Source organism: Rhinolophus sinicus, linkage group LG01 (genome assembly GCF_036562045.2).
Source record: "Rhinolophus sinicus isolate RSC01 linkage group LG01, ASM3656204v1, whole genome shotgun sequence".
Lineage (NCBI taxonomy): Eukaryota > Metazoa > Chordata > Mammalia > Chiroptera > Rhinolophidae > Rhinolophus > Rhinolophus sinicus.
In genome coordinates, this window is record NC_133751.1 from 193,758,688 (window position 1) to 193,771,036 (window position 12,349).

A 12,349-nucleotide genomic window follows, 5' to 3' on the forward strand; every position below is an offset into this window, starting at 1 on the left:
CCTCTCTTCCCAGCCCCCTCCCACAGCCTGGGCCTCTTTCCCCTCCTCCCTCCCACCTCCCGCCGCCAGGTCCCCAACCTCCCGCCAGGCTAGGGCCTGAGTGGCAGAGGCGCCTGCAGCTGCCAATCCCAAAAATATTCTCTGATGACACAGCTGGAAGACAAGAGCCCAGACTGGCTCCTCCAGGCTAAGTTTAGAGCAGGCGGGACCACCTGCCCCCCGCACTAACCCCAGTTCTAGCTCCAGCCTCAGCCCTTCCCCCCATGACTGACCCAGCAGCTGTTTGTCTGAAAGGGGCCCCAGAAGGTCTGAGGGGCTGGTGTGTTCTGTCACCTTAACAAATAACACTTTTAAGAGCTGGCAGGCCACAGCTCCCAGCCTCCTGTTCCACCTGATGTCACTTCTGTGCTGGGTGCTGGGATGTGACTCTGTGTGTGTGTGTGTGTGTGTGTGTGTGTGTGTGTGTGTAGGGGGAAGGGGTTGTATGCGAGAGTCAGGTCACTTGGGGTGAAAAACCCTCACCAGCCCCCTCCCCCACATTCCTGGCGGGAGTGGGAGATAAGGCTCAGGGTCACAGACATCTGCGTCAGAGATAGGAGGCCTCAATGCCATGGCAGGGGCAACTCGGACTGCAGGGTGTGGGAAGGCCTAGGGAAGACTGGGATGAGAAGGGTAGAAGAAGGCAGGTGGTGGCATGGGGAAGGGAGAGTGGGGGAGGTCCTGGGCAGACCCTGACAGAGGGGCACAGGGCAGGTTGTGGGTTCGCCATTGTCACGGACAGGTGAGCTATGCTGCTCCGGCTGCCACTGCTACTCCTCTTGCTGGTGGCCCCACAGCGGGGGCATAGCTGCCATGGGCCGGAGGTGGACCGGGAACTTGTCTTGGCAAAAGTGAGGGCCCTGTTCCTGGATGCCTTGGGGTCCCCAGCAGTGACTCGTGAAAGTAGAGATCTTGGAGTCAGGCGTTTGCCCCGAAGACATGCTGTGGGGGGCTCCATGCGCAGGGGCTCTGAGCCCGAGGAGGAGGATGTCTCCCAGGCCATCCTTTTCCCAGCCACAGGTAATGAGGGTGGGGAACTGGTGACTTTGAGAAGCAGTGTGGGACAGCACGGGCTTGGAAGGCAGGCAGATCTGGGTTTGAATCCCAGACCTGCTATTCAACTGGCTTTGCAACAATGGGCCAATGACTAAATCTCCCTGAGCCGCTGTATCCTCATGTATAAAATGGGCAATACTGTCTACCGCTCAGGATTTGGGGAGATGCTGCACTTAGAGTGCATGGCTCATACGAGGTAGCCGGGAGATAGTCTCCTGGGAGGCTAAGGGTCTCTAGAGTCAGCGATATCTGGGCGTGGCCTCTTCCTGCCACTTTCCTCCTATGTCTGCCCCTGCTCCCTGTTCTGAACCTTTCTTTAGCCCCAAGTAGCTGAGACTACAGAAACAACAGAGATGCAGGAGAAAGATTTGTTGGGAAACTAGTCTACGTTCTCTTGAGTTCCTTTCTCACCGCCCCATGTTCCACTGACTCAATGAGTAAAGGCCTGCTCTGGCTGGACTTTCTTGTAATCTGGCTCACCTTTCTCTTAGGACCCCTGCCTCCCTGTGCTTCAGTCCCCCTGCAGCACAGTAGGTAAGTGTGGCTTTGGGATCAGGTGGAATCCCGGAATGGCCACTTAGTAGTTCAATGTCACTTCACCTTTCTAACCCTCAGTTTCCTTATCTCCAAAAATGGGTCGGTCGTTGTGACGTTATCCATGAGATAATCCATGTAGCAGTGTAGCCCCAATTGCCAGACCTTCACCTGGTGCTGGTCCGTGGTTGTTTAGTGTAGTTTGTATACCTGTCAGGGTAAGGATGCCAACTGCACTTTCTTAGAAAGCACTGTCCTTTATTCTCAGCTATGTCTTTTCTCCTCCTCCTCCTTCTTTTTGGTGTTAACGTATCTTATTAAAGTGGAGTTACTTAAAAATTTTGTTATATACTATTATTGACATGTAAAAAGATATGAAGAGTAATCCTACAAATGCCTGCCTATACTCCATTCAAGGTGCCCTTTCACACTTTAAGATGAACAAAAAATTTAAGTGTAACTAACGATTCCAAGTGTTGGTGAAGGTAGAGTGTCAGGGCTTCTTACACATTGCTGATGGGTATATTAATTGGTAAAAACACTTGAGAGAAGTTGGCAATGTCTTGTACTTTTTAAGTCCTTTTGTGATGAAGTAACAGAAGAGGAGCGTCTGTCAGTTCTCCCCAGACTGGGGGGCGTCCTGAGTCTGGCAGAGCACTTAGTGGAGTTTGGGCAGGCTCACGAATGGCAGCTGCGTCCCTCCAGTCAGGGCTGCCCTCTCCCTTCCCTCTGTCTCCTGCAGGTGCCAGCTGTGAGGACCAGCCAGCGGCGGGAGAGCTGGCCCGGGAGGCTGAGGAGGGCCTTTTCACATACATGTTCCGGCCATCCCATCACACACGCAGCCGCCAGGTGACTTCCGCCCAGCTGTGGTTTCACATGGGACTGGACAGGCAGGGCACAGCGGCCTCCAATAGCTCTGGGCCCCTGCTAGACCTGCTGGCTCTGTCATCCGGGGGTCCCATAGCGGTGCCGGTGTCATTGGGCCAGGCACCTCCTCGCTGGGCTGTGCTAAACCTGGCTGCCTCTGCCCTCCCTCTGCTGACCCAACCTGTCCTGGTGCTACTGCTGCGTTGTCCCCTCTGTTCCTGCTCAGCCAAGCCTGAGACCACACCCTTCCTGGTGGCCCACACACGGGCCAAGCCACCTAGCCGAGGGGAAAGAGCCCGACGCTCGACTCCCCCGCTGCCCTGGCCTTGGTCTCCCTCCGCACTGCGCCTGCTGCAGAGGCCTCCAGAGGAGCCCGCTGCCCATGCCCACTGCCACAGGGCAGCCCTCAACATCTCCTTCCAGGAGCTGGGCTGGGAACAGTGGATCGTGCACCCTCCCAGTTTCATCTTCCACTATTGTCACGGTGGCTGTGGGCCACCCACCCAACCAGACGGGCCTCTCCTGTTCCCTGGGGTTCCCCCTACCCCTGTCCAGCTCCTTTCTCTGGTGCCAGGGGCCCAGCCCTGCTGTGCTGCTCTCCCGGGAACCATGAGGCCCCTCCGTGTCCGCACCACCTCGGATGGAGGCTACTCTTTCAAGTACGAGACGGTGCCCAAACTTCTCACGCAGCACTGTGCTTGCATCTAAGGGAGTCCTGCTGGTGGCCGAGCCCCCACCATCACATGCTGGGAGGAAGAACAGAATTTGGAAAATAGATGTTTCCCATTTCCCCCCTCTTCCACTTGTCTGTCTGAGGGCTCCCCTGTCCCTCTCACCCCTGTCCCATGAGCAATGTGACAATAAACAACCCAGTGCATATGACTTGGCATGCATTCTCGGCTTTTCTGATATGGCGGTAGTGGGTGGTGGAGGGGAGGGCTGGGCCCCAGGAGCATGGGACTGCAGGATCTTAGGTCACTCAGCCTCACTTGACCGCAGAGATCTGGGGTTCAAGATATAGCTGGAGGGGGCAGCTGGATGGCTCAACTGGTTAGAGCGCAAGCTCTGAACAACAGGGTTGCTGGTTCGATTCCCACATGGGCCGGTGAGCTGCGCCCTCCACAACTGGATTGAAGGACAACGACTTGGAGCTGAGGGGCCCTGGAGAAATACTCTATTCCCCAATATTCCCCAATAAAATTAAAAGCAAAACAAGACAAAAACAAACTGGACTCACTATTTTAAAAAATAAAAAAGAAAGATAGAGCTGGAATTGGATGTATATCTGGTGGGAAGCTACAATGCTTGGTGACGCAAAGGTGCTGTAGCTCCTGACAGCCACTCTGGAGACAGAACTGGCCCTCATGCCAGCTGGACCTGCTACGTCAATCAGGGTGCCTGCCCTGCCACACCTAAAGGCAACTGCTGTACTTATAGTGCCTACCCAGAAGCCCCTCCCCACCATTCTATGCCTTAGCTGATGGATACCTAGCTCAAGGTCAGGTGATTCTAGACCGGCCAGAGATCATGGCTTAGGGTCCCACTGAGACAGATGTTTGGAGCTGATCAGACCTTGGGTGTCTCAGGAACTTGGGTGGCATGTAAAGGAGAGATGGTGTGAGTTGGCAGCATCTGAAAGTTGACAAGGGCAGAGAGGAGACAGAATGAAGACCTGAGGATTTTAATTTGCTGAGGGCCTGGGACTCCCTCAAACCTATCATGTAGCCCTTCATGAAGCCTGGTTGTGCTGGAATCTGGGTTCTTGAAGTCTTTGGCTTCCTTGATGTGCCCTGTGTGTCTTTAGATAACCCCTTAACTCAGTCAGTCCTTAATGTTGGAAGCATGGAAAGGCAGAGCCTACTGCCGAAAAAAGTATGCTCTTGGGTGAATCTGTGTCCACCCTTTGTGTACGTGCCGAGTCCACAGCAGGATGCAAGGAACCTTTTCCTTTTCCCGTTGGGTCTCCTATCAGTCCATTCTGCCTGCCTTGATTGGCCATCGGGAGCCCCACTTCCAGAGCCTTCCTTCCTCCTTTTTTCACTCTCCTCCTTCTCCCTCAGTCGTGTGCTCCTGCTGTCCTGCCCCAGGTCCTGGCTCTCAGCCAGCTGGTTCCATCCAGTCTCCCTTTAAGGGAGGTAGGTGTCATGCAGAAGGTTGGGGATGTTTAGAGCGTTTTCTGATACTGACTGCACCACTGCAGTGTGTATTTCTGCTAACAGAGCGACTCATCGAAAACTCCCTCCTACTAACCCAGCTCATGGGGTGGGCAGGTAAGCACCTCCCCAGGAAGGAGATGTGGAGGGGAGAGAATCCCATCTGGGCATCCTATAGGCTCACACCTTCCCTTACCTCAGCTGAGCTCAGTGAGCTACTGTTCCCTGCAGCACAAGAGCCCACGGCCATGTCCCTGCCATAGCCCCAGTCTCTGTTGATGCTGAATCCCCAAGGAGGCTTCTGTGGCTCTGGAGGGGGACTTGCCTCTCACAGTTCCAAGTCTCTGCCAGCACCTTCATTAGACCCAGCGTGGCAGCCCCTCAGATGGTCGTCTGGGGAGAGGGCTGCGGGGGGTCGGCCAGTGCTGGGACTGGGATGTTTCCCTCAAGCCTGCCCGAATGCCACTCTCTGCTGTGGCTTCCTTCCCTTGTCAGGTCCTCCCTGCCCGAGTGGGGCCTTTCCCTGGGATCTTTAATCCTCCTACCAGGTTTAGGATTCTCCTTCTTCCTGCTGGGGCCACCTAGGACCCTGTGTTGTTCAGACTTCCCTGTCCCACGGATGTGGATGAGGGCGGAGGGCTGGGGACCCTGCTGAAGGGCACGGCTTCTGCGCTAGGCCGCTAAGCAGATGGGGTTGCTGGTAAAAAGTTTTCATGTATCTGAGACACAGTGAGAGAACTGAGTACAACGTAGTATCTTTTAACAAAACCAAAAGGGTTCATGTTAAAGTGCTATCTTTTATTCTAAAGTTATCTTTTTTTTTCTGTGTGTGGCAACATGTTGTTTCTTTCATGATATGATGATGATGGTAGAAGGTAGTAGTTCTTTGTTTGTTTTAAACGTTTTTAATTAACAAAATTAAAATTTGGCAATTCTAATTTGGACCCTAAGATTTTTCTTTGTAATTTTGCTGATGAAATCTAGGACATTCCCAAATCGGTGGAATCTGCGAAGTCCTAAAATCCGGGAGTCACTGGTATGGCCCACCCCTTCCAGGGTCTTACGGCCTTAGATTCTGCTAAGTTAGCAAATCAGGAAGATATGGCCGCCCCTAAGAAGGGCCGGCAGTGGCTAAGGACGTCTCTCGTCCTCACTCCTTGCTCTGAGACTAAGAGCAGTGGACTCCAGACATTCTCCCTGTTCCCAGTGCTAATTATTATGGACATTTTGAGTACTCTTCATTCGGAGTCAGTCTGAATAGAAAACCCAACCTAACCTGGCTTAGACCAAAAATAAAAAATAAATCACTGGCTCATACCAAGTGCATGAGCGCAGCTGGCTAAGGTGGGCTTTATTCTGGGCTCTGAAGATGCTCCAAGGATCCAGTTCTAGGCTCTGCATCCCCTGGGGCAGCTCCATCCCAGGTCCCTGGAGGCCTGGGCAGCCCCAGGCTCTCACCATCACACTACTTGGTCTAGCAGGAGGGAGTTTGCTTGCAAAAGTCCCTCAGGAGTCTTGGTGGCCTGATTGTCCTGATTAGGGTTATGTGCTCCTCCAAGAAGGTTGCCTGAGGAAACAGAGTGAGTTAATGACGTAGGTCTTGTGTCCTACCCTGCAGCCCAGAGCCTAAAGCACAAGGACTAAAGGTGAAAAAAAGGTGATATCCCCAAAACAGGGTACAGTTATCCCCAAAAGGTGAGGTAGATGCTGAGAAAAAAGTACTGTTGGTCCGTCCTCCTTATTATCTCTCACACGAAGCCCTTTCTCTCTCCCTACCCGGATGCTATTTTATCATTTAGGGGGCAATTCTTGATCGAGCAATTCAGCAGCCTCCTTCACCGGTCACCAAGAGTCACTCCCTTCCTATCCCCGCAGTGCCTGTTCCGCCTGGCAGCTAGAGGATTCTTCTTTTGTGATCATGTCCCTTAGGTGGCTTAAACACTCGTCTACACAAAGCTCAACCTGCTTTGTGTGGTACTTGTGCCCTTTACAATTGACCCTAAACCCATCCTCCCTCCTCTCTCCACCCAACCACACACACCCACACTCTGTTGGTACAAAGTCCCGTCATTCCTCAGATACATCATTTTATTGTCAAGCTGCCCAGTCAGCAGTCTCCTTTCCTCAGGCAATGCCTCCTTTAAGATCCAATTCTGATGTCATCTCTTCTGCGACTCCCTGGGGTGCTGGTCAGCCACTCCCTCCTCACTGCTTCCTGGGCACTTTGTGTGTGTTTTTTAAATGTTGATTTTAAAAAAAATGTTACTTGTTTTTGATTTCATAAGTAGCACATAGATATAATCTCACAGTAAAAATTCAAATATTAAAAATAATGCTGAGGTTCCCTTGATAGTTTCTCCCAATTCCTGTCCCCTCCACGGAGGTAAGTGTCCTGCCAGACCTATTTCTATGAATTTACATACATACATCTACTTTGTAGAAATTGTCTCCCTGTCATGGTATGTCTTATGGATGTGCTGCAACATTTTCACTTTATTTCTGAGAGCTATCTTTGACTTATTTTCCAGTCTTGCTATTACCTTCTTTTTTTCTTACCAATCACATTTTTGCCCCCCCAAGAAATAAGGTTTTTTTGTTAATTTTATTATTTATATAACAAACATGTACCCAGCGCTTACTATGTGCCAGGCATGTTACAACTAAAATCTCATGCAATTCTCACAACAACCCTAGGAGGTTATAATACCTGTGGGCATAGAGTCCCAGAGAGCAGTTTCCAGGCTCTCGGCCTCACGTGGAAAGGTGCTGGCTCAGGTAGTAGATGGCCATCAGCTATAATCAGATGGCCATCCGCTGTGGCTTGGTAGCCATCAGCTGTAACCAGCTGTAGCGATTAGCCACTAATAGAACTGCCGTGGCTACGCTGGCAAGGGGGTTAGTTGGTTGGCAGAGAAGCAGACGGCGGATTGCGGTTAGCAAGTGGGATTGGTTGGTAGAGAAGCAGACAGCGGATTGCAGATCGTGTGGCTCCTGCTTCCTGTGTCTCCAACCCAGCAACCAGTGAGAACATAGTGGTACGACTCCCTTATCTGTGGCTCCATGGGTGTTCCTTTTTGGCCTCACCATATCCTGCGTTCTTGTGCAGGGAGCAGGACTAGAGTCCCTGCATGACAACACCCATTGCACAAATGAAGAAACTGAGGCTCAGAGAGATTACGTAATTTACCCAGTCACATCCCTTGTAGGTGGTGGAGTGAGGCTTTGAACCTCAGAAGTCTGTTTCCAGAGTTTGTACACCACCCCTCTAGTACATTACCACACCATCTCTCCTCTGTTCTTCAAATTTGTCTGCCGAGGAGACGAAACTATTTGTGTATGTTGATAATGAGGGCATCTTAGCTCCAGGACACGTGTGCAGATAGCAATCACTTTTTTTTTTGCAGTTTTAATCTCTGAAATTTCTTATCTTTTTTTTTCAGTGAAAACATTCTTCATTGGTAAGCAGACACTTCAAACTTTTTGATTACATACATCATGCAAAGCGACTGACCTCATACATGGTTGTCTAACTCCTCATTGTTCCAAAATCTTTTCTGAGATGTTTATAAATTTTAAAAGTGGTAGTTACTGCGGCAATAAAAAGAATTCAGGAAAACAACTCTAAATTAAGCAAAACATATGTAGCATATGTGGAAGTATTGTTCGTCCCTTTTGGATGTTTCACTTCTCTCCTAATATAAACTTCTATATTTTGGAAGACTATTATAGACCAAAATGACAATTATTTTTATATGTGCACTTATAGGCATTCTACCTAACTGATAAATAGAAACTGCAAGAATGAAATTTGAAATAATTTTAGAGGATTTGGTTAATTTTTTTCCCGTTTTGTTAATCCAAAACATGACAATGCCCTTTTATTTAAAATGTTCATTTTTTTTCCCCCCAATAAATTATTCCTTTGGGAAGACGATTTTGTTTCTGTAAAAGTGCAGTTTATCCCTGGTAAGCTTTTTGAACTGGGACTGACTGGTATTTATGTATTATCCAAGTTGTTTTCAATAAGTGAAAAGGAGCAAGGCTTCCTATTCTGAGGGGAAGACTTGTGAATAATCTTCTAACTATATTATGACACTGAGAAAAGGGTTTCTCTGTGGTGGTGGACTCAGCACATTTATCCTGTAGCAGTTCTGCTAGCACTCCTAGTATTAAAACCCATATCCCAAAATAAAGATGGTATGAATATTATCTAGGAAAGATCTGTGGCAGAGCTTACTATCTTCCATGACATACATAGGAGACCCACACGTTTCTTGAGAATGTTATGTCAGCAGAAACATTGCCATCTTAAATTGAAAGAGATAGAGAGAGGATGAAAAGAAAGAAAGCAGTTGGACACCCACTCCCAAATTCTACAGGCAAGAAATAAGCTGATAAAACCACTCAGCTACATAGATGTGCAACCTTTCATGAAAAAAGAAAGACGACTCTGAGAAGGAGTCACAAACCCAAAGAATGGAGCTGCAAACCACTGAAGATTGTTCCCAGACCTTGAAACCTAATGGGGTGTGCCTAGCCGAATTTCTAAATTTCTTGGGACTGGTAGCTCCTTTTTTCATTCAATTTTCTGCTTTTTGAATGGGAATGTCTGTAACTATGCTTTTTCTATGCTTGTTCTACTAATATATTGGGAGCAGATGACTTGTTTTGTAGGTTCACAGGTGCACAGATGAAGATGAATTGTGCCCCAGGAATCACACCAAAATTTTCGTCATACTTGATTTAGGTAATTTACATAATGAGATGTGGAACATTTTTTTTTAAATTCTTTCTTTTTTTAATTTTTATTGGGGAATATTGGGGAACAGTGTGTTCCTCCAGGACCCATCAGCTCCAAGTCATTGTCCTTCAATCTAGTTGTGGAGGGCGCAGCTCAGCTCCAAGTCCAGTTGCTGTTTTCAATCTTTAGTTGCAGGAGGTATAGCCCACCTTCCCATGCGGGAACTGAACCGGCAACCTTGTTAAGAGCTCATGCTCTAACCAACTGAGCCATCCGGCCGCCCCTCCAGCAGGTCAGTGGCAGCTCATTGTCTTCAATCTAGTTGTGGAGGGTGCAGATCACTGCCCCTTGTGGGAATCGAACCGGCAACCCTGTTGTTCAGAGCTCACGCTCTAACCAACTGAGCCATCTGGCCGCCCGAGATGTGGGACTTTTAAGCTGGTGAGATTTAGATAAGATTTTGGATGTTGAGTTGATGCTGTAATGGATTGCGACTTTTGAGCACCTTTGGAGGGGGTGGATTTATTTGAGATGGATGTGACTCTTTGGGGTGAAGGGGGACTGTAGCATGCAGAATAATGGCCTTCCATGTCCTGATGCCCAAATCTGTGAATATGTTACCTTATATGGCAAAAGGGACATTGTAGATGAGATTGTGAAGCAACCTGCGATAAGGAGATTAGCGTGGGTTACCTGGGGAGGCCAAATGTAATCACAAGAATCCTTATAAGAGGGAGGCAGAAGAATAAAAGTTGGTAGTAGAAAAATGTAAGGACAGAAGCAGAGATTGGGGTGAAAGGGTCATGAACCAAGGGATGCCAGAAGCCTCTACAGCAGGGGTGTCCAAACTGCGGCCTGCGGGCCAACTGCGGCCCACGATCCATTGTTAATTGGCCCACAGCAAATTCCAAAAATATATTTAGTTTACTTAAATAAACCAGGTGAGGCAATACGTACTTCACCTCGAGTGAGTGGCCCGGCTGTTTGTGTATTTTACCGCATATGGCCCTTGGTGAAAAACGTTGAAAAAAGTTTGGACACCCCTGCTCTACAGATTAGAAGAAGCAAAGATCTGATTCCCCCTTGGAGCCTCCTGAAGGAACCTGTGATAGGAACCTGTTATTTTACATGGCAAAGGGGACTTTGTAGGTGTGATTAAAGTTACTACAGACATTAGGATGGGGTGGGAGATGATAAACATCAATTATCTGGTGGGTCCAATCTAATCACATGAGTCCTTTAAATACAGAGAACCTTTCCTGGCTGTTGTCAGAGAGCTGTGATGACAGAAGAAGGCTCAGAGAGAGGCAGCATTGCTGGCTTTGAAGATGGAAGTAGGCGGCCACAAGGCAAGGAATGCAGGCGACGTCTAGAAGCTGGAAAGGTAAAGAAATGACTCTTTCCTAGAGGCCCATGAAAGGAATGCAGGCCTGTTGTGACCTTGATTGTAGCCCAGCGAGACCCATGTTAGACTTCTAACCTATAGAATTGTCAGATGGTGGTAAACCTGTTATTGCAAGCCACTAAGTTTGTAGTAATTTGTTATGGCAGCAATAGGAAACTAACCAGGAGTCACCAAAGATGAAGTGGTGTCTGGGAAGGAAAGAAAGCTTTTTCTATCATTCCTAATATAGCATGCCTCATTTTGGAAATATGCAGTTTTAGCAGAAATGCAAACATTTATGCTTACCATTCGGTAGATCCAGCATGCCTGAAAAAAAAAAAAAATTCCTAAATTTCTACACTAGTTTTTGTCTTGGAATAGAATATGTACTGGATTAGGCAGCTAGGACAGTGTTTAGTATATATAATGGTTCCCCTAGAAAAATGTGTTGAATGTGTAAATGTATGTGATCAAGATAGGCTCTGGGAGGCATTGTAATTATTCAACTTTAAAGTGCTGTTTACCACAGCTTCTCAAGGATCGCTGACCTTTATGTCTTTTATTTCTAGTTTATGATGGTCATCGCTGTATAAAATACAATGCTGAACTGTATTTTTTGATACTAGTAATACAGCTAAATCAATAAGTAAAAAGGATGTATAAAATCTTAGTAGCAGAAATAATTATTGTATGATCAAACTGTTTTAAAATCAGAAGATAGACACTTTTCAGGATATATCACAGAAACTTCAATTTACTTGATAAAAAGGTTTCTTAATGGTTGTTGGCCAAGGCAGCAACAAGAAACTCGAACACATTGGGGTTGGCCGGATGGCTCAGTTGGTTAGAGCACCAGCTCTGAACAACAGGGCTGCCGGTTCGACTCCCACATGGGCCAGTGAGCTCCGCCCTCCACAACTAGATTGAAGACAACTAGATTGAAGACAATGAGCTGCCACTGAGCCTCCGCTGAGCCTCTGGAGGGGCAGCTGGATGGCTCAGTTTGTTTAGAGCATGAGCTCTTGACAAGGTTGCTGGTTTAACTCCCGCATGGGATGGTGGACTGCGCCCTCCGCAAATAAGATTGAAAACAGCACCTGGACCAGAGCTGAGCTGCGCCCTTCACAACTAGATTGAAGGACAACTTGGAGCCGATGGGCCCTGGAGAAACACACTGTTCTCCAATATTCTCCAATAAAAAATTTAAGAAAAAAAAAGGAAAAAGAAACTTTAATGCAAATGTAATCAAATGCGTTTATCAAAAAGGGGTTTTGTTCATTTTTTCCCTGCAAATAAATGTTGTTACATTAACACTGAGCATGTAACAAATTGGTTTGCCTGGATGTTTAAAACCTATCAACATTAGCCAGCCCTGCAAACTAAAAACTCAACATATTTATCTCAAGATCTATCCCTAATACAAATTTATCTATAATGAGGCTGCAGATAGAATAAAAACAAACCCAAAATGTATCTGTAAAAGTAATAAAAATAACTTGATCGTGTTTATGCTGGAAGTGTTATTAATATGACACTATTTTCTTACCTGCTACTGCATGGATATGAGTAACATTA

At 47.8% G+C, this 12,349-nt stretch overlaps 1 protein-coding gene across 2 annotated transcripts; it reads left to right on the forward strand.

The window, feature by feature from the left end:
• The first annotated feature begins 206 nt into the window (after nucleotides 1–206).
• INHA (inhibin subunit alpha) lies at nucleotides 207–3,378 on the forward strand. 2 transcript variants are annotated; one of them, XM_074313911.1, is made up of 3 exons: nucleotides 207–1,059; nucleotides 1,587–1,629; nucleotides 2,372–3,378. In XM_074313911.1, exons 1-3 carry the CDS (start codon nucleotides 979–981, stop codon nucleotides 3,202–3,204), a joined length of 957 nt encoding a protein of 318 aa, XP_074170012.1. In that variant the 5' UTR covers nucleotides 207–978; the 3' UTR covers nucleotides 3,205–3,378. The 2 variants fall into 2 exon arrangements, with proteins under 2 accessions (XP_074170012.1, XP_019597372.2); XM_019741813.2 differs by lacking the exon at nucleotides 1,587–1,629.
• The last annotated feature ends 8,971 nt before the right edge of the window (nucleotides 3,379–12,349 follow it).